The 23,073-nt window shown below is 36.5% G+C and overlaps 1 protein-coding gene across 3 annotated transcripts in view; it reads left to right on the forward strand.

Moving 5' to 3' along the window:
- Positions 1-19,066, forward strand: part of CTNNA2 (catenin alpha 2) — a 1,130,561-nt gene extending 1,111,495 nt beyond the window's left edge. For 2 of the 3 annotated variants that reach the window (XM_053588738.1, XM_053588740.1), the window contains one exon: positions 17,796-19,066. In XM_053588738.1, coding sequence (XP_053444713.1) covers positions 17,796-18,083 — 288 coding nt within the window. In that variant the 3' untranslated portion in view covers positions 18,084-19,066. Of the gene's footprint in view, positions 1-14,746; positions 14,864-17,795 lie in introns of all 3 variants that reach the window. The other variant, XM_053588739.1, reaches the window with a different exon arrangement.
- The last annotated feature ends 4,007 nt before the right edge of the window (positions 19,067-23,073 follow it).

Genomic DNA, 23,073 nt, shown 5'->3' on the forward strand with positions numbered 1-23,073 from the left:
CCCACCCAATGGTGGGGGGGGGAGGGTTCTGTGTCATTTCTTACATGACACTTGATGTAATTAATTAGATGTCCTTTATCCAGTGTGTAAGCTAGTTGCAGTAAGGAATGTGTGTAAATGCTTTCATATTACCTTAGTTCTTTGTACAAGGAGCGCATAACTGGTGCGTAATGCATTGGCTTCCTTGCCCTGCTTTCTCCCGTTGTAGTGAGCTATCACACCGAAAATTTTCAGTAAATGATTCTGAAATCTGTCAGTCCTTTATACTTTCATTTATTTCTGCATAAAAGCACCTGATTTTACCTGATTTTATTTTAAACACTAGACTTGAAAGTGCATTGTTCAGATAAGATTTGGCATCAAAAATCAAGTAATTAATTTTTTTCTAGCCCACTGAATCCCATTGTAATTTTTTTTTTTTTTTTTTTTTTTTTTGTAGAGACAGAGTCTCACTTTATGGCCCTCGGTAGAGTGCCGTGGCCTCACACAGCTCACAGCAACCTCCAACTCCTGGGCTTAAGCGATTCTCTTGCCTCAGCCTCCCGAGTAGCTGGGACTACAGGCGCCCGCCACAACGCCCGGCTATTTTTTGGTTGCAGTTTGGCCGGGGCTGGGTTTGAACCCGCCACCCTCGGTATATGGGGCCGGCGCCTTACCAACTGAGCCACAGGCGCCGCCCCATTGTAATTTTTTATATTTTTCTGGGTTAGTAAATAGAATTCTTTTTTGTGTGTTGGATTATAGCACGGAAACATAGAATTTCTTCCATAAGAACTAAATTAATCAAATTAGTGATTTTGAAGTTGTAAGTTCTTTTTTTTTTTTTTTTTACAGTTTTTGGCCAGGGCTGGGTTTGAACCTGCCACCTCTGCACCTCTGGAGTATGGGGCTGGTGCCCTACTCCTTTGAGCCACAGGTGCTGCCCCAAATTAGTTATTTTGAAAAGGAATTGGAATGTGATATGGTTGATTTTAGGTACCTTGCTATACAACAGTTATGATAAATTTTCTAAATCAAATGTGAAATAATGATTTTTAATTCTACTAAATTTTCAATGTCTTGTATTAGTACTAATAATTTTGATATAGCTTTTCACATGTTTTAATTATGTTTAGATTCAACTACATATGGTAAAACATCCAAACAAAATTATTTCTCTGTCACATGGCATATACAGGTGACTGTAAAGTCCGTGTGCAATTTATAATCAGTGGATGAACGCGTGACTGACTGATAGAGTTTAGAATCCTTTATTTAAAATTGCACATGGACTTTATGGTCACCCCGTTTATATAACTGTAGTTCAGAGACAGTATAGTGAATTCGGAGTCATCAAGGAGCTAGGCTCCTCTTAACTTTATGGTGTTCTATACTTAATATGTGGCCTTTATTCTCAAGTTCAAGATGACTGCTTGTGCTCCATCTTTCCATCTTCTATGTAGGAAGAAAAAGAAGAAGGCCAAATGCTGTGTTTCCTAGCTGTGCCACTTTAAGGAGATTTGCCAGGAATACTTGACACCCAACAATTTGTTCTTTTAACACCATAAATTACTTGAGATGCGGGAGAGACTTGGATGCAGTATTTTGCTGCTCTGATTAAAACTGTGATGCAACTAAAAAGGGAAAAGGAATATTACGTGGGGGAAAACAAGACAGGATTCTAATAAAAATTAGTAGACCTTGTTCCTTATGTTGATCACTTCTGTATGTTGACCAGTTATAGTCCCTTGGGTGGTCAATTTATAGAGCTTCTACTGTAGTTTAAAAGACTTCTGTGTTTTTGAAAGAATTAAGATAGGTAGCTCACTGCCTATATCCTAGAGTAGAGATGCCAAATTTTCCAGGAGGAAGAAGGATTCATTCTCTAGAACTTTTTCTTGCTGAGTTATCTGAGCAGAAAGAAGTTGACAATGAAGTCTCTGAATGGTGCAGTGGGGATCTGATAAAACTGAGGGAAGTTAGGCTTGGGGTGACAGTTCTTGCTAGTCCTGTCCCTTAAGTGGAACAAGAATTGAATACTGACTTCTAATAGCTGGTAATTAGATCCAGGCAAGTTGTTTGACCTCTCAGAGACCCATTTTTCTCAGCTGTAAAATAAGTGTGATGTTAATTTTTACTGCATTAAGTTATTAGTATTAAATATGTTAATGCACACCACACATTTAACAGTGTCCAGAATGCAGCTAAATAAACAAATAGCTATTTTTTGTTATCTTGTCTTTCCCAAAATACGATATATTCTTTCAGCTAATGTAGGTGCCCTCAGGCTATTCTCTTTAACCATGTCTTCCCCAATCCAGCTGTTGAACTTATAGAACTGAACGACCCAGCCTGCCGAGGTCTCTGTCCTTATAGAGACTGCATTCTTTTGTCATTAGGTGACCTGTAATAATCATTTACAAAGAGGTGATAGTTGAAATTTCAGAAGCTAATGACCTGAATTGAGAAGTGAAGTAGTGATTCTCACATTTCACTCCGTAGATGAATCACACATGGGTAATTAATTGAAATGGGGATACTTGGGCTACATAGTTGTGAAACTTCTGGTCTCAAAGGGGATCAGAAATCTGTATTTTATTCTTAAATATTCCTGGTACAAATGATTCATGGATCACGCTTTGAAAACACTAGAAAGTAGAAGAAAGAGAGCTCTATTTTGAGAGCTTCTGGGAAAACACTTGGTTTGTTCCTTTAGGCTGGGTCAGTCAGTGGAGTCTGGATAATTATTTATTGTAGGAGGCTTGTTGTGAGTTTCCATAGTAGGATGTTGAACAACATCTCTGCCCTCTCCCAAGTCAATACCTATAGCAACCCCTCTTCCCTAGGAGCAATAACCAGAAATGTCTCCAGACATTGCCAGATGTGCCCAGGAGTGGTGGCTGAATTGTCCCAGAAGAGAACAATAGGGCTGGTGGAAATATCTCCTTTCACCTAGAGTAAACAAACATACTAGTTGAAATGGAGCCTTTTATTTCTTCCTTCTGGATAGATGGCAATACACTAGTTTCAGATTCATCTGCCAAATCATCATTCCCAGCCAGTGTCAGGATGTGGAGGTGAACTTCCTTAAAAGCCAGACTCCTGAGAACCCATCATTCTCATCCTCTGGCCATGAGCTGCTTTCTGAGATCTCCATTGACCTCCCTGCCTCGCCACCCCAAATCTTCTTGTCTTAGAGCTGTATGCATTTGCATTCCCAGAAGCAGATAAGGGTTTTGGTGAAAATGTTGTTTAAGATAAAGTTTTTAAAAAGAAATTAAAGGAATGATTTCAATCCCTTGCTTTTTACAAGCAAGGGTTATTGAGGTTAAAACAATTCAATTGTTTCCAAAGCATTTAAAAAGACCTTTTTTATATATCATTGCATATTACTTCATTTATATTCCCTATATATCAGGCATCCTAAAACTTTTTAAACAGGGGGCCGATTCACTGTTCCTCAGACCGTTGGAGGGCCAGACTATAGTTTAAAAGAAAAAAAAAAAAAAAAAACTATGAACAAATTCCTATGCACACTGCACATATCTTATTTTGAAGTAAAAAAAAAAAAAAAAAAAAAACAGGAACAAAGACAATCATACTGCCTCATGTGGCCCGTGGGCCACAGTTTGAGGACCCCTGCTATATCTATCTATCTATCTATAACACATATATATTTAATTTTTCAATGGTAAGAGAACAAATGTGTACTTTTTAACAAATAAATAATAGCTAATGTGATAGCTTATTTTCTTAAAAATAATTTTTAATAATTAAAACATTAGGCTAACAGCCTCCTTGAGATTCATATTTTGCCCTTTTTTTGAGATATTGTGATGAGTAACTCTGCAATGCTGAAATTAGTGCTGGTTGAGCCCTTGAAACCAAGCAAGCTGTAGGTAGAAACTGAATATGTTTCATAGCTTAGCCTTCATTTTTAAGAAAGAAAGTTGAAAATCTTTAACAGGTGGTAACTACAGATATAACATAAATTGTGCTTTCTTCTAAAGATGTACCTGTAGTATATTTGAAAAATGTGCCTTGGCATTTTTTAATGTATTATTAGGCATGGAAATAATGAGGTGGCCTTTATATCTTATAATAATATGGAGGTGATTTAACTTTGTCAAAGGCTAGATTCACAGGGACTCTAGGGTAGGGATTGTGCCTTGAGGAAACTTTCATCTTAATATTAAGCATGATTTTTAGTAGGGACAAGATACTGTATCATATCTCTAACCCTTTAATGTTGATCTTTGTTCCCTGGTTAAAAGTTGTCATCTTCCTGAAAGTTAAAATGGTGCTGCTTTTCTCCCCCAAAGAAGTTTTCCAATTTCATATATTTGAGGCTTTCTTTCAAAGAAACCATTAATATTTTTTTCTATGATTTTAAGTAATACTATTATGCATTTCTAGTCTTTTAAGGATTCAGTTTCTTTTAATCTATGAGTTTGAAAGTTTCTTATGTAGCTCAGCCATTTTTTTTTTTTTTTTTCCCCGCTAGGGAACAGAGAATATGTTGTCCATCCATAGAAGTTCTTTGTTGGACCAAGGAAATAATATTTCCAGTTTTAGATTGAAGGGAACACTTTGTTGCTTTTGCTGTCTTTTCCCTAAAGTACATTCACTCCAGGAGAAACAGACTAGAAGGTTTCAAATTAGGCCAAGCCCTGGCAGGCAATGAGAAGTATCTTGACTTCTCAGGAAAACCACCTCAAATGCCCTTTATTTTATCTTTTATTTGAAAGTAGTTGGAGCTGAAGTATGTCACTGAATACACTGGACATAAGGACAGAGGTCATGCACTTGAACCCCTGGTAATTGTCTACTGGCGAGCAAGGACCTTCTCTTTAAGCCTTCGTCTCCTATCTGTAGAATTTTAGGAATTAAGTGAGGGTAACACATAGATAAGACTTGGTAGGGATATGCAATATGTATTAAACCTGGAAAATATCTAAAGTACATTAACCAAGCAATATAGAGAAGTACTGATCAACTTGTACTGATAATTGACAGGTAAGACCCACCTACTGATAAATAATTGATGTTCAGGGACAGCCTTAAATAAGAACCCATCACTGACCTGATCAAACATGAATCTTAATATGTATGCCTAATCCCAGTATGGTTTATGTGGTGACAGTCTTTGCAGAGAACATATCAATAAAGAGCAAGAAGGTCTTTATTCATTAAGAGCCAGAAGTCTAGCTATGGAAATGCACATGCACAGCCTTTAAGGACAAAGGAGCAAATAAGTAATTATTTGATTCCAGCAAGAAATGCAACCAGAATTGAGGTGGAATTACCAAGGAGAGACTCATGACTGATCTGGCAACTATTATGAGAATGGTCTAACACAATCTTCTGGTTGAATTTCTTTATGTCTTTTTAGAATGCATTCCCTAGCCAGTTTTAAGGACCCCTATTGTTCCTGAGTTCTATTTATTTTGAAAACCATATTTCCTGATCATTCCCTGTAAAGAGAAAAGAATCCGTTTGTAACTAGGTCACCCTATGGATACTTCTTCCCTAGTCATGCCCACTGTCTGGGGGAACTTCTTCCACCTTTTAGAAGTACTTTTTTTTTTTTTTCTTGCCAGAGTTTATGGTGCCCTTATGGTATCCTATGGGGATAGCCTTTCCTGTGAAGGTTTCTTAGGCCTGGGACACTCAGGTGTTCCAGTAAATTAGATAAAGATCTCAAAAGAACTCCCTGAAGGTACTCAGAAGTTATGTAATAATCTTTTATAGTCACACACTTCTTTAAAATTTAAAGTGTTTTATTTTTTCACTTGGACCTCAGAATAACTTGTGAAAGTATATTATTATTAACCTCATTTTACAGTTAAAAAATAGAAACGCAGGTTACTAGAGTGTCCCAAACTTTTGCAGCCAGTAACTGGCACAGCCAAGACTCAGATATTTTCTCTACTGTATAGTCTCAGGCTCTGTGCAATTTAAGGATGGTGCTGGTCTCCTTGTGCTCTGCAGACTGGTAGTTGAACAAGAAAGACAGGAGAAACTGGGGGCCAGACAGTGCAGAGGACAATAGCTGATACAAAGTGGGTTCTTTCAGACTCACTTAACCCCACTTCACATCATGATATCTGCTGCATGGCAGATTTAAAATTTAGAACTTTTTTGTTGTTGTTGTTTGATAAATAGGAAGTGCTATATGAAGCATCTATGGGTAAGGAGAATGAAAATTTGCATTTGATCAGGTTTCCTTTAAACATGAAGATGGCTTTTTTAATTGCTGGTGAGAAAATGAGAAAGTCACAATGTCCTGCTGCTGGGCCTCACCTAGATCTCATGTGAATTGTGATTACAAGATTGGGTGACTTTTTTTTCTCCTCAAAGAAATGTGCCTTCTTCCTCATTGGTCATGTGATTCTCATTTCAGTTACAGTTAAAAATCTACTCTCCAGCATGCTTCCCTCCAGAGAAATGGGACCAATAGCAAGGAAGACAGTCCAGAGCAGGAACGGCCTAGTGTGAATTTTATGAACACCTGAGTGGATAGAAAAACGATTTCAGTTTCCTTATATGTGAAGCAGGGACAATGGTATCTAGCTTGCCCGTCTTTGAAGATTAGCGATTTCTCATTAAAGCCCCAGCACTACACCTAGCCAACACAGTTCAGTGCCTTGCTGATCCTAGTACTATTAATGAGGAAGGTGGCCTTTAAAGAAAGTATGCTGTTTTATCAACAGAAAGTAGTAATTAAACACAAAGAATTCAATTGTGGCTGTTTTCTGTGCAAAGACCAATCTGGAAATTCTATCATATAGGGTAAAGTAAACAAAGAGGCCATAAGATTTATACCGCAGTTTAGCAAAAGTTTAGTTTATTATGCCCCCAAATTTCACTCTCCTGAAACTCACACCTTTGTGTACTCTTTCATGGAATAGTGAACTAATAAAAAGGATAGGTACTGAGCTAGGCATTGTACCCCAGCTTTGTGTCTTTGGACATGCCTTTCCCCCTCTTATTTCCACATCCATAAAATTATGATTCAACAACATTTTGCAAATGTTTGAGACCTTTATGCCCGTCATGGTTTTAAATGTTTGGGATATAGCAGGGGGTGGGGGAAAAATAAAAAAACAAAAAATATATATGTGTGTGTGGGTATATACCTATTGCATGATAATTGTATGAAAAGTATTAGAGAAAGAGAATGGCAGATAAAAGCATGAGGGTAGAAATGGAGTTACATTTTGAAAAGTATTGTGAGGGTAGTTTTTTCAACAAGATCCTGATATCTGAATAAAGATCAGAGGAGGAGAAGGAACAAACCTTGCCTGTATCTTAGAGAAGAGTGTTCAAGGCAGATGAAATAGTTAAGTACTAAGATCTTGCATTTTGAGCATTTGGGCTCAGTGAACAAGAGAGAAATCAGAAGTATTGAGGCCCAGAGCATAAGACCTTGATATCTTTGGCTTTATAAAGACAAGAACCACTGGAGGATTATGATAAGAAAAGTTCTTTTTTACCAGGATCATTCCAACCTTGGCTTAAGAATAAAGTGGCTAAAGGGTGGGAAGCAAGGAAACTAGTTAGGGAAAGCTATCGTAGCAATCCAGAAAGTGGTTCTGATGAATTGTCCAAGGTGATAAGAGTGGAGAAGGTGAGAAGAAATTGCATACTGGATATGTTCTGTAGATGTTGCTGACAAGATATTATATAATAACAGATTGGATGTTGAGTCAGAGAAAACAGGTGTAGCATAAGATTCTAGTTATTTAAATGGTACGAAGAATTATGTTGCCAATAACTGAAATGAACACTGTGGGAAGAGCAGGTTTGATGGAAGGTTTGATGGAGTTAATCATAGAGCTCTTGCTGTCTGTGAAGATTTGAAAAAGTTGATAAGAAAGGTTTATTGATGCTTAGATCATTCTCTAAATGTCATGAGGTCTTTGTGACCATTCACTTGTAAGAACATGAAGTGGAATCTAGATGGAAGTTCACTGAAAGAATTAATGGTTGCAAACATGAAAGAGGTAAAGTTACAACCTAAGAATAGGGAGAAGGGGGAAAGGGAGGGGGGAGGGAGGTGGAGGGAGGGGGATTAATGGGATTACACCTGTGGTGAATCTTATGAGGGTATATGTGAATCCTAGTAAATGTGGAATGTAAAGGTCTTAGCAAAATAACTAAGAAAATGCTATGAAAGCTATGTTAACTAGTGTGATGAAAATGTGTCAAACGATCTATGAACCAAGTGTATGGTGCCCCATGATCATATTAATGTACACAGCTATGATTTAATAAAAAGAAAAAAAAAAGAATTAATGGTTGCAACTCATTCAGGCGTGTTCTGTGTAGGGATCTGTGACAGTGTACCCAGTGAACATTTTGAAGTTATTTGAATGTGTGTTAACATTGGTAGTGGGTTTATAGCTCACAATGGAAAAAGTAGTGACCAAGAAGACAGAAAATGATTTGGAGGGTATTATTCTGATCTACTTAAAAAATTCCGTGTCTGCTTTAAAGTAGGCAGGAAAAATGTGCTCAATTATAAAAATCCATGGATCAACTGCTCAAATTTAAAACTAATTAAGTTAAAATTACTGAGTTTTAAACTATGTATTTTTCTGAAGATGTCTTATGAGCCCTGTCATAATGATACCATTTCTTCTTGTCTTTATTCTCATTTCTGTAATGAAGGAAGAATTGAAATTTTAGGCTAATGCAGTGAACTATTTTATATAGTAACATATATAGCTAACATTTCACTTAGATTTTCTATACTATAGCTGTAAGATCACTTTATGAATTGTTAGAGGAGAAAATTATGATATTAGAGGAAGTGACATTAATATGCTGTTCTTTATCAGAACAACGATTGTATATTTCTTCATAGTTATTTTGTTCTATGGAAGCAAATAACTTGAGGGCCTCTGGTCCAGGAGACCCTGAAGAATGAAAAAAAGGGAGGTGAGAAAGGAGGTGGGGACTTCCTGGATGGACGGATATCCCTGTTCATAGCTTCCCAAGAGCCAACACATCTCCATAGTCCCGCTTGCTTTGAGATTCCAATGTTAGCAAGAACACCTTATTTGGATTGAGCAAAAACTGTTCTGCCTTTAATGGTGAAGGGAAAAATGGCTCTAAGCCATATTTTGGAAATTTGTTGACTGTAATTAAGCTTTCGTGGGAGTCCCCAAGGTTTACTTACCTATAATTGAAAAAATGCAAATGAAGATAGTTAATCAGTGGACTGGCTGACTACGAAGTGCTACTACCTACCTAAATAAATTAAAAATGAAGACACAAATATGTCCAGTTGAGAAAGTTACCTGAGAGCCAACTGGTAAATTTCTCAGCAAAGCTCTGGAGATTTTTTTTTTTTCTTAGTCTGACTGTGATTGCCATGTCTTTCTGCTAAGGCCTTTGCCAATTTAATCTTGAGCCATTACATACTGATGTCTTAACAACTGGCCTTGGGCGCTGGGAGAACACCAGCTGGTTTTCTGGCATCACTTAAGGAAGCCAGGAAGGAAAGATAACAGACCTCTTGTCTTCCTTTCTATCATGATTGATCCACTACTTAGAGCTATAAAATATTTGCTTTTCAAAATCCTAGAATCAAAAGGGAATCCCCCTGGAATTAAGTAACTCTCTAGAAGTTAGCCCATGGAAATTCGGCAATCAGTTATCGAGTATCAGTACATGTTCTCAGTTTAATCATTCCAATGCATTTTTTAAATGATAAAAACAAGCTCTGTGAGGGCCATTTGCACCTCAGGCACCATACTTATTAATATAGATAGGTAATTTTTAATCACTTGACTGAAAATCATCCCCCAAACACTTTGCATTCCTGTTATTACTTGTGTCTTCTCCTTACTCATTTCATTAATTAGTGCAATGTAAAGAGAAGTGCACTTTTATCCCTAAAAGTTAGCTATGGGAATAAAAGAGTACCTGCAGCATTATTCTGGATGAAAGTATTTTCCAGTAATTTGATAGGTAGTAATAAAAACATTGTAATTATACAAATTTAAATATAGAAGTAGAAGTACAAATGGATGACGTATCTGTACTATAAAATGAATCAAGTTGCTTTTGACAGCTCCATCAAAATGGTACCTTCCAGACGAGGGAGGTAAATAAGCTGCTTTTCTCTGCCAGTTAGCAGATTCTGGGGAAGCGAAGTATGGCAATTAATTAGTGATGTCTGTCATGGATATTGTTAGGGTGAGTGGCAAACTGATGCCCTTTGTCCACCACAGTCACCGTCTTAAGAGGAAGGAATCCAGCTTTGCTAACTTATTTCCCTGTTAATGTTTGATGAAGAAGAGTGAATAGACTCAAATGAGAGCTAGCCGTAAAGGAAATGTCTGTTTTTCCAAGTATATAAACATCCTGAGATGACTTAAGTGGGGAAAGATGCGATGAGGTTGAACTTTTTTTCACGATGTCTTTGTTTGCTTGAGTTATTTATTACTCTGGATTTGCCAGAGTTTTTCTAAAAAGCGTTATTTATATAGACACTGGGAAATGTACGCAGATATTTCAAGGTATTTCAAATATATCACAGTTTCTAAGGAGATCAAATATCTCTTCAAAGCCTCATGAATTTTTTTAAACATGAAATGTTCTTGGTGGATAATAGGCTCCAATGCTCTGGGTTTCTAACCTCCAATTCATTAACAGCAAAGCTGACTTGTAGCAAAATCTTTTTTTTTTTTTTTTTTTTCTTTTTCCCTGCAAGCAATTTGTGACTCCGCTAAGGGAGATAACAGTTTAAATATAAATAAATGACCAGCTTCAGTGAAAAGATTCCAGTTGTCTCAAGGTATTGGCTTTCAATTTATTGTCAATTCTTCCATCACAACTTCTACCTCTGAACACCTACTTTAGCCCCAAATGTGTGTAGGGTAGCCCCATTAAAATACTTCTTATGTGTTTAAAGCTATGTTAATCCCATTTAATATCTTACAATAGGCTAAAACAGACTTTACCCATACTTGGGGAACCATTTTAGCATTCTCAAAATCATTAGTGTTATTAGCTCTGACTTGAGATAATGAAAATAAAATAACAGAGGCCCAAATGGGCCTGGTTCCTTCTTGAGGCATGTCTAAGCCTTTTGAAGTAATCAAAGCAATTTCTCAGTTTTTCTATTTCAAAATTACCTTCCAAATGGATTTGGTTCATTTTATTCTATGTAGCGTGTAGTTCCAGGACATTTGCATTATTTTTAATCCAGTGACAGATTGCTTTGTACTTTAGATTTTCATGAATGGCCATTTATATTTTCATTAATTTTTGGTGCTAGGTAATCAGCTGTTTTGAATAGACTTGCAGCCTGAAAATGAATCACTCTGTATGCCTATTGCAAATGGATGAGTACAGAATGAACAGGCAAATCCTAATTTTCTTCTCCCCAAAATTAACATTCTAAAACATTTACTATGTCATATGCACTATGTTCCACACTCATTTTATATTATTTCACACTTTTGACAATTCTGGGGTTTTTTTTTGTTGTTGTTGTTGCTGTTTGTTTGTTTTTAAAGCAAGCTGCAAGCTGTTAAACCTAACTTTATTTGTTTTATCGTTGGTTGGCCCCAGAAAATTAACCGTTATATGAAGGGTAAAAGACTGCTGATACCTCAACTATACCCTTGATGGCCAAGGCTACTTTCTATTCAGATAAAATATTTCTTGATGATGTTATGTAAAAGAATATTGATTTTTGATCTTGAAAATATTATTCTGAGAAAATTTTTAGTAAATTTATTGGACTTTGGATCTGGGAAGAGAATATGGATTTAATATTTCACTCAGCATTTTTATTTCTTTTTATAAAAAACACTAAGGAATATTAAGGGAAGAGCAAATCAGGCAGAAATGGACATACAGTAAATACCTTTAGTGGGCAGAACATTGTTTATGAAACAACTAAGAAGATCAATGGAAGCAACATGATTTTAAACATCTAGCTCCCTAAGATTTACTCCCATACTTTCAATTGTTCCTTCAATAACTCCACCTAGATGTCATGCAGATACCTCAAACTTAGTATGTCCAAATTTAAACTCAGATTGTAGCACTTAGTGTATTAAGTAGGAATTTGAAAATTGTCCTTCTTTACCACTCCTAACTATCCAGTCACCAATAACCTCTTATTCATTAGAATTTGGATATGCCTACCACTAGGCTTTTTTCTTGCCTTATCCTTACCTGACTCATGATTGATATATGTGTCTATTTTTCTCATTGTACTGTGATTTTTGTGTAGTTCAGCACGCCTGTCTATTTATGTCTGTATACCTAACACTCATGTGCAGTGTTTGGCACAAAGTAGATATTCTGTCAGTGTCTGAAGACTTACTTGGATAGATAAAATGTGAAGGTAGGGAAAAGGAGGGATAAACTGGTGGATAAAGAATAGATAAGAATTCACCATTGAAAGAGTGCAATTGAGTGGTACAGGCACATTTTGTTTCAATTGAAACTGAATACCTGTTGCAATGTTAAGCCTCATAAGAATGAAATAGTGTGCAAGTCAGACATAATTGTCAGAAATATTCAGACAATTCTTCTGAATATTTCAATTCAGAACCTTCTTCATGTTTTGATGTTTCAGGGAATTAGGCAGCACAAATATTGAATAATGGAGAACTGCAGGTCAGGAAATTCTCCCCTCTATTCTTATCTTCCATTCAAAACACAAAATGAGGATGGCAGAGGGAAAGAGAACTATGACTTTTAGAAGTTTAGTGGGTTGGGCGGCGCCTGTGGCTCAGCGGGTAGGGCGCCGGTCCCATATGCCGGAGGTGGCGGGTTCAAACCCAGCCCCCGGCCAAAAAAAAAAAAAAAAAAAAAAAAAAAAGAAGTTTAGTGGGTTAAGAAGGTAAGAATGAGAAAGAGAGAAAAGACAGAAAACACCCTATTAAAAAATGCTAATAAAACAGCCTCTCCTGCCTTTATTTGCTTTTCATGGACTATGATAGAACAAGATGTGAGGAAACATCTGTTGCTTTTTGAAAATAGTTCTTTGATATTTAAAAAAAAATAGTGACAGAATTAGGAAAAGTCCAATTTCTGTGATTAGAAACAGCAGACACCTATAGGATCAACAATTAGTCTAACACTGATGAGTTCAGGGGTGTGAATTCATCTGCTGTGCATAGCTCTGGAAGCAGCATGGAGCAGTGGTCAGAACAGGGGCTCTCTAGTTAGACCACCTGAATTCAAATCGTGGCTTCACCCAATATTTGCAGTGTAACCTTGGGTAACCTATATGCATCCTCTAAGTCCTCTGTGAGCATGTAATATACTATTACTTGTCTCAGGTGGTTTTGAGTTGAGAAGAGAGATATGAAACTTGGGAAGCTAGTTCAGATCTCTCTTGCTAACTGTAGGCTCCTGTTTTTTAAAAGTTCATTAATGAGCAGTTTTTCTTAGCCTAGGTACAGGAGCTTAATGGATGTCTTTTAAGAATAGAATGACCCTTAAAGAAGAAAAGGTGGACATCTTTCTGGTGAAAACATCAGCCACTGAGTGCAGGTCAGCGTGAGGAAGAGTTGAGCCATGGTTAACTTCTGACACCATTTTAAAGCTAGCAAGACTAGCCCAGATAAAGGATTAGAATGTTAATTAGAGTAGCTGAGTCATGCCATATGGAATAACCAGTCATTGTAGCTGTACAGTAAACATGTTTCAAATGAAAAAAATAAATGGGGCAAGAGAAATCAGCAGACATCAGATTCCAGGTTCTGCAGGCATGAAGGTGAATCCAAGCCAGGACAACAGCCCTGAGGCCTGGGAGGACTGGTAAGGGCTCAATACTAGGCAGAAACATACCTGAGGATGAAGGTCTAGTGAGGGAAGATTTGGGCTCTGAGTATGAGGTTAAGAAGCAGAGTAGGAGAGATAGAGGCGCTCACCGGACTTAACCATGATGTTAACAGGGTGTTGCCATGTTTAGAGTTCAGGGTTCCAGCCCAGATAGGGTTAATGGAAATAGGCAGTAACTGAAAAATAAGTCTCCAGAGATTAAATGATGCTTTGGAGGAGCACTATTATGATGTGGGGTTCAAATGGTGAGCTTTGGAGAGAGACAGCATTGGTCCTAGTCCCTACTTTGCCAGTTACTGCAGGGGCAAATTCTGTTAACCTCTCTAAGCTTCAATTTCCTCACCTATAAAATAGTAGCTTCTACTTCAACAATTTTTGTAAAATCACATAATAAAAAGACTAAGGCAATGCCATGCACCCAGTAAATCTCTATTAATGTTGGTTATTATTGGAGTTTCCCTTATATTCGTTTACACATCTTGTTTTAAAATGCTTTAGATACAGTATCATTCACAAATTAGAATGTAGTTATTTCAAGTATTCTTACAATTTGAATAAAAAAAAAATCCCGTCATGTAGCTTTACTCTTTCCAAGGGCTTTTCTTTAGGAAGTGAATTTTTAGCTAAAACTTACCCGTTGGAAACCAAGGTTTTGGTGCTATTTTGAATAAGCGTAAAGGAAATTTTTCAATAAAAATAATTGAGTGTACTGACAATGATCTAACTCACAAAAGGGGGTCTATGACAAAATTTACCCTTTGTAAATTCTCATTTTTTAAAAAGTGACATTAATAATTTTAGAATGGGGTTATTGTCTGTGAGGATATCTGATCAAGTTTAGTTGGCTAGAGCCCTCACCTCCTCATTTTATCTTGCCCACAAATTGAAGATCTGCCTTGGCAGGTGGCTTTATATTTCAGAGCTATCTCACTGTCAACCAATGTATTAGGTTTATTCACAGGATTCCTGCATCAGGCTGGGAAAACAAAGGGGTTCTGAAGAAGAGACAGGCTCCCTTATTTTTGCTGCAGAATTAGACACCATCTATCTGAAAATGGAATCTGTGGTAAAAATCTCGAAATTACTTGTAATCCTTCAGATAAATTCAACCCTCTCAGGACTCATCCTTTGTGAACCATTTAATAATAGAATAGACTTACTTTGTCTTCTTTTACTTCTATTAATACTAATTCTGTTGCCCAGCAAATCAACAGAACTGTCCCTGACATAGTATCATTTCACTCTTTCCTTACCCATAGCACAAATAGAATTAACTAACTTTAAGAAGGAATATTACTCGTTTTTGAAACCTGACAGACTTACAGGAGACTATGAATTGGCCGAAGGGTAATAGAATATTTTGCTTCCCAAGAAACAATGACTCATCTCGTAATTGTCCCAACATTTCGTTATCTCATCTGTCCTTCATTATTTACACTTCTACCTGGGATAATGATGAGAGAGAAAAAATAAATTCAGTTAACTGGCTGTGATATTATTAGATTTGTTTATGGTAGAAGTCCTGATGCCATTGGATAAAAAAAAAAAAAAAAAAAAAAAAACCTTTAAGATAGTCTTTGGGTTTCATTAATCCAGTGGTTCTCAAACTTTGGCCTGTATCAGAATCTCCTGGGTGGCAGGTTAAACAAAGATGGCAAGTTTTTGATTTAGTATGTTTTGGATTGGGCCTGAGAAATTGGATTTGCAATAGGTTTCCAGGTGATGCTGATGCTGTTGGCTCAAGAACTATACTTTGAGAACCGCAACTTTAATCAATGCCTGTTAACATGAATAATCTAGAATTTGATTTTTTTATCTAGCTTTAGAAATTTAGACTATAAAAAATATGAATTAAGCAGTTATTTTGGTATATGTGTACCTTGTACCAGTGTCATAGAAGTGGCAAAATCATGTAAATGGTTACTCTATACATTTGTCTGAGTTAATTCACAGAGCAGTCAATTATATGTCCACTGAATCATGGCTTTAATATTATTGTAGAGTCAATATAATACTAACCTTCAATCTATTTTTTAAGCTGGTAAAGCCTTAATTTTATGGTATTGAAAGGGATTCATAAATACAAAGCACCTTCCATTATTTTCCTCAGTGACCGGACTATGGAGCTTTTTTGGTAATGGAAGGATTCAGCTCATTTGATTATCATTTTTTTAACTCAGAAAAACATGTATTTAACTTTAATAAAGGATATGGAGCATAGAACAGCCAGAGCAACAGTCTCACAAAGGCGTTAGATAGAAATTCTGATCATCAATATGTGGAACACAGTTTGGTCATAAGAAATGACACAAAGCTAAAGTTAATGCCATAGGATTAGTCTCTTGTTTAAACACTGCTCATCTCCAGTCCTCAGAAGGTTGTATGCCTTGTGTCCATTGTTTAAGGAAAATTACACACACATGAATTACACGATAAACTATCTCAACAACTAGGAACAGCATACTTAGGATTTGACCGTAGTGGATACATTTCCTTAGTTGATATTATAATAAGTTTGATGAAAATATCCCAGAGGCTGGAGTAATATTTGCAATCCAGCTGTTAATTCCTCCTCTCACTAGAACACATGTAGAATTCTGGCTAAAAGGGAGTCTATAAAATGCAATTTTAAGATTTTCAACATCTGTCATCTAGGCAGTGAAATAAGATTGAAGCCAATACGGAGTTATTTAGTATACAGTATGTACCTGACTAACTACTTAAAACCAGTAAAAAGGACAGTTGCTGTCCTATTTGCAAGTTGTGATTTGTTATGGCATAAAGCTATCCTATCCAACAGGGTGGTAGTACAGCCCAGTAATGTGGTCTTTAAGGATGTCATCACTGAAGCTATATAAACTTGTGCAAGTTACTGGACCTCTGCATGCATCAGCTTTGTCATTATAAAACGGCAACGACAATAAGGCCTACTTGAGGCCAGGTGCAGCTGCTCATGCCTGCAATCCTAACACCCTGGGAGGCCAAAAGGGGAGGATCCCTTGAGCTCAGGAGTTTGAGACCAGCCTGTGCAATAGGGTGACGCTGCCTCTACTTAAAATAGAAAAATTAGCCTGGTGTTATGGCAGGTGCCTGCTGTAGTCCCAGCTACTTGGGAGGCTAAACGAGAGAATCATTTGAGCCCAGGAGTTTGAGGTTGCTGTGAGCTAGACTGGTGCCACCCCAGCCTGGGCAACAGTGTGAGTCTGCCTCAAAAAAAAAAAAAAAAAAAAAAAAGAAAAAAAAGCCTACTTAATGGAGTTGTTGTGAGAGTTAACTGAGGAAATACTTTTAAAGTTCTTAGCATAGGGTTTGACACATAGTAGGTACTCAATATTTCATTAATATGTAGAAACAAGAGTCTCACTAAGTTATCTCTATCAGATTCTGACAGAATTATTCATATTTTTAAAGAAAGTATATTCACTGCCTGGGAATAGTTAAATGGATATGCCAAGTTCAGTAAACACCTAAGTAAAAGCAAGAGCACCCATGAGTTGTCCCTCTGTTTAGCTGTTTACATCTTTGTCTAAAACTCAGGATGTAGAAATAGTCTATAAGTGGAAAAATACTTCCATTGGTAAGACCATAAAGTTGAGATATAACTCCTTATAACATTTTATTCTCAAGTGCCACCATTACTAACTAGCCTAAAGTCATAATATGAGATATTTCACTTTGGAAAACTTTTGTTACATTGGAATTTTCTCATGGAATTCTCTAAAAAGAGGGCTTTGTCTTTAGCCCATTGAAATTCTAGAAAGCTATGCATCATAGAGCAATTCTTTTTTTTTTTTTTCCTTTTTACTTTGAAATTAGGGATAAGAGAAGACAGGTGACTTATTGGTGGCCCACTCACCTTATCTTGTGATTATTTGCTTCTTTTTTGGTAATGCTATTTATTTGCATAAGCAAAACAGTGTTTTAACTGTGAAATTGCACCGTCTTGTGAATTTGTGGCCTTGATTAACCCAGGTGTATCTTATTCTTCTCCACTCTAGCTGGACAGTGCCACATCACTTATCCAGGCAGCTAAAAACCTGATGAATGCTGTTGTCCTAACGGTGAAAGCATCCTATGTGGCCTCAACCAAATACCAGAAGGTCTATGGGACAGCGGCTGTCAACTCACCTGTTGTGTCTTGGAAGATGAAAGCTCCAGAGAAGAAGCCCCTTGTGAAGAGAGAAAAGCCTGAAGAATTCCAGACCCGAGTTAGACGAGGTTCTCAGAAGAAACATATTTCGCCTGTACAGGCTTTAAGTGAATTCAAAGCAATGGATTCTTTCTAGGATGATAGGCTTTACCAAGAAACTTTTTCTGTTTCTTTTTCTTTCTTTTTTCCTTTTAATTCCATTTTTGTATGCATACCTGCCGACTTGTATGCCTCTGGCATGGGGAAATCCAGGGAACAGTATCTGTCTGCATGTAAGAAGAGGTGATCAATATTACTGATCCATCTGTAGCCCAGGAAGGGGACAGGGACTTCTTGTCCTGAGGTGGCACAGAGCTGTCCTTAGCAACATTCTCACAAAATCAAGCAAAGAGTTCGCATTGGCGTGTTTATGGGAGTGGGAGGGATGGGGAAAATAAACTTAACTCTACAAAAGCAAACTCTAATGCATGCAAGAATCATTAGGTTGGCAGGTATGATCATAAGTGAAAAATCTGGAAGTGTAATGGTAGAACATAAAACTTGTATTGCTTCTGTTTCAGTGCAAAAATGTACTAGCCAATATGCTTAGGTGTGTGGCCCAGAAATTGAGCAAGTTAACTTTGAAATCATGCCATGACATTATGTGGATTTTTAACTGGGGGTGGGGTGGGGAAACTAACTAGGTCCAGCCTAAAATGCTTCTTTTAATCCTTTGCATTCTGTTTTCTCTTATAGTTGTGCCATTACTAGTGATCATGTTATCTTTTTTTCCCCTTTACTGAAAACAACAACTATCTATCTGAGACAGTTAAAATCCTTCTAGGAGCACTGGAAGCACAATAGGGTGATCGATTCTGTTTTCACTTTTTTTTTTTTTAATTAATATTTGATTTTCCTAGAAATAGAAGGCCCAGTGGTGGAATATTAGAGGAATGGAAACTGACAATGTGTGAAGGTCTAGAGGCAAATATATACCTTGGAGTGCTGGTATCTAATATACCATTGTATCCACTAACTCGAAATAAACACATTTAATCTTGACATCGCAAGAAATGTTTTCTTTTGCAAAATGTATACTCAATAAAATATTAGAGCATCTTCTCGATAATCAATTAAAAATGCTTATTTGGGTTTGTGTTTAAAAATTGGGGATAAAATAGGTGATAACCAATTCCCTTGGTCATGCATAGAGTCTAGAAATTTGTTGTGTGGTTTGTTTGTCTATTGGTTTTCATTCACATTCAAACTGAATTTAAAATAAGAAAGCCTTACGTTAGACTTTTCTAGGCCATGGGCTTTGCTAAGGGCTAAACTTAAGAAACTTAATGTGTTCTCAGACAGAAACTTAATTCAAAAAAAATTTTTATAGAAAATCCCATAAATTTCATTTAATTTTTTTCTCTAAATTGGAAAAATAGGATCTCTATCCCATTATAAAGGAGAAGTAGCTATAGACTTTGAGCTATGGACTGAGGAAGGAGGAAAAGAGCCGAAATATTCTCCTCTCATTAGAATAATTTCTGCAAGTTATTACCTAACTGTAAAATATGCATGTGCTTCTTAGCAGTGTGATAATGTCCTGGGAATTACAAACATCTCAGCCTCTTTAGCTTAGGTGCAAGATCCCAGAGAGAAGGGACACTGCAGGGATCGTGGAAGGAGAAGGAGTTTATTCCAAAATTTTATTTAGCAATAGTCCTGCTCAAACCCTGGCTTACCACCATAGAAAAAAATACTACTAAGACAGAAAATGTTCTACTGATGGGGTAGTCACAAAAATCTGAGGACTGACTTTCAACACCAATCATTAGAACACAGATAACTAGTCTGCCCCCTTAATTTGCATAAATATTCCAAAGAACACCTCTGACACTTATTCACAAATATTTAAGGAATGCCTTATATGAGCCAAGTTCTAGGCTGAACACTCTAAACTTATGGGCAAGCATCCCTGTTAGCACATTAGGATGGTATAATAGCAACTAGCATGCCATTTTTGCCCACTGACCTGAAAAACAAAGACAGTGTGTTCTTAGCACATTTTCAATTCTAGGGAATCTGAACTTCTCCCAACATCAGTAAAAAATACCCTTTTGTTTGAGAAGCTTTCCTCCCAAAGAATTGCTCATTCTATTTTCCTCCTTCCTGATAGAAACTTTAGAAACTGTATAGATCTTCTCATCACCTTTGCTTTTCCACAGGACCCAATGAAGTAGAGATGGTAAGGGTTTAAAGGCAGGAAAGAGGAAGACATCAACCTACTGATGATGATCCTACAGAAAGAGTCCACACAGTGCTATTCATGAGTTCCAAGAGGAAACACAGCACATTTAACTCTCTGGATTCATACATTATTCTATTATTTAATGGGTCAAAGGAAGTATTCTTTAGAGCAGCCAAGAAACTTTTTTAAATTCAAAAGCTTCTTGTCCAGTTCTGAAAAATAGCCTAGGCATCACAGGAGCATGGCCTATAAAATTTTAAATGTTTTAACATATGTTTATGAACAATGTGTGTGTTCGGATTTGGAAATCCGTCTTGGATTTGTATAGTCCTTGATTTCAGTGTTTCTGGAGTTGGTATTGTCATTGCTTTGATCAAGTTAGAGCAGTAACTACTCACATAATTATATACATTTTTCTGAGAGCACTGCAGCAATAAAGAAGTTGGTGAGTTTTGTGTCCTCAAGAAATACAGTCTAGTTGGGAACATTACATAGACAGAAAAAAATAAAGTAAATGTGTCAAAAATATTAAAAATGAGTGTTCTCCATATATCTTTCCAAAAGGAATGTATTAATTTGCATTCCCACCAGCAGTGCAGAAGTGTTCCCTTTTCTCCACATCCATGCCAACATCTCTGGTCTTGAGATTTTGTGATATAGGCTAGTCTCACTGGAGTTAGATGATATCTCAAAGTAGTTTTGATTTGCATTTCTCTGATGATTAAAGATGATGAGCATTTTTTCATATGTCTGAAGGGAGAACACTCAGAGATCTAAAAATAGATCTGCCATTCAATCCTGTAATTCCTCTGCTGGGCATATACCCAGAAGACCAAAAATCACAACATAACAAAGATATTTGTACCAGAATGTTTATTGCAGCCCAATTCATAATTGCTAAGATGTGGAAAAAGCCCAAGTGCCCATCGATCCACAAATGGATTAATAAATTGTGGTATATGTACACCATGGAATATTATGCAGCCTTAAAGAAAGATGGAGACTTTACCTCTTTCATGTTTACATGGATGGAGCTGGAACATATTCTTAGTAAAGCATCTCAAGAATGGAAGAAAAAGTACCCAATGTACTCAGCCCTACTATGAAACTAATTTGGGGCTCTCACATGAAAGCTATAACCCAGTTACAACCTAACAATAGGGGGAAGTGGGAAAGGGAGGGGAGGGAGGAGAGGGAGGGGGGTGGTGGGTAGAGGGAGGGGGATCGGTGGGATCATACCTGTGGTGCATCTTACAGGGGTATTTGCAAAACTTGGTAAATGTAGAATGTAAATGTTTTGGCACAGTAACTGAGATAATGCCAGGAAGGCTATGTTAACCATTGTGATGAAAATGTGTCAAATGGTCTATGAAGCGAGTGTATGATGCCCCATGATCATATCATTGTATACAGTTATGATTTAATAAAAAAAAATAAAATAAAATAAAATATTCAAAATGTTAAATGAATTAGATAAATAACTACTGGGTGGCACTAGAGAATCAAAAGCCATTAGAGACAGAAGTTGGACAAGTGAGTAAATAATGGATTCTGAATAAATGAATAAACAGTACGTGATATAACTAAAACAAGAATTTAAAAAAGAACAGCATACTTTAAGGTCTGAAAATAAATGTCATCACAGAACATGGGATTCTTGAAAGGGACTAGTAGTAAAAAAATGTAGGGAGGTAGTAGGAAGCTAAACCTATGGAGTTCATAAAGGAAGGTAACCATTATGTAATAGGTAATACAGAGTTTTTAAGTGAGATAGTTATCCAAAGAAATACCTTTATAAGATGAAATTGATAATGTATGGGGAGATGAGAGCTTAAAGGGGCTGATTTTACTTGGAAGGAGCATAAGTGATAGAAATATCAGAAGGACTTCACTTCTTGAGTAGATGTGAAATGGGACAATGATTAAAATATATAAAATCTTCAGGGAATTAAAGAGTCAGAAAACAATCTAAAAAGCAATATAAGAAGACGGGCTCAGTAGGTAACACTAATCATAAGCAAATAGAGTAATACTTGGAGTATTTCCTAACAAAGCTTCTTTGGCTGTAGAAGAATGTATATTCCCAATGAGAGGAAAAGACAAAAATCTCAGTTTCCTTTGCCCTACTGTTCTAAGATTGATGTTTTGAAAGATAAAATGTTATATTCTATCAAGGACTCAAAGTATCCAGGGAGCATAAGTTATCTACAGAAGATTGGTAGTATTTTTCCCCTTAAGTGAAGAATATGTACTCAACTCTACTTTTAAAAGTCAACTCTAACTATAACCAATTGGTTATGATTTTCCCATAGGGAAATAGACTTATACAAATGTCATGATGGTTATCATAAATATATAAAATCTTCAGGGAATTAAAGAGTCAGAAAACAATCTAAAAAGCAATATAAGAAGACAGGCTCAGTAGGTAACACTAATCATAAGCAAATAGAGTAATACTTGGAGTATTTCCTAACAAAGCTTCTTTGGCTGTAGAAGAATGCATATTCCAAATGAGAGGAAAAGACAAAAATCTCAGTTTCCTTTGCCCTACTGGGCATTTTGACCATTAATGATATACAGGATGATTTTTAGATACATGAAGTATAACGATCAATAATATGTGTATAACAGAATACCTAAGGAAAGCAACAATTTAAAACATTATTTGATTTGATAAATTATAATATCTAAATTTCTTATAGTAGTTTATATGTCATTTGATTTTCTTACAGCTATGTCATCACATACCCTAATCGGAGAGGCCAGGGGTTACTCTTCACATGAAGATTGTGGTATATTTTAGAGGTAATTAAAGATAATGAATTAACTATAGAAGGTTGTTAATTAAAAAATACTTGAGCAGAAGAATGATACTAGAAAGATGGTGGGCTAGGAAGCTCCA

Source organism: Nycticebus coucang, chromosome 4 (assembly GCF_027406575.1).
Source record: "Nycticebus coucang isolate mNycCou1 chromosome 4, mNycCou1.pri, whole genome shotgun sequence".
NCBI lineage: Eukaryota > Metazoa > Chordata > Mammalia > Primates > Lorisidae > Nycticebus > Nycticebus coucang.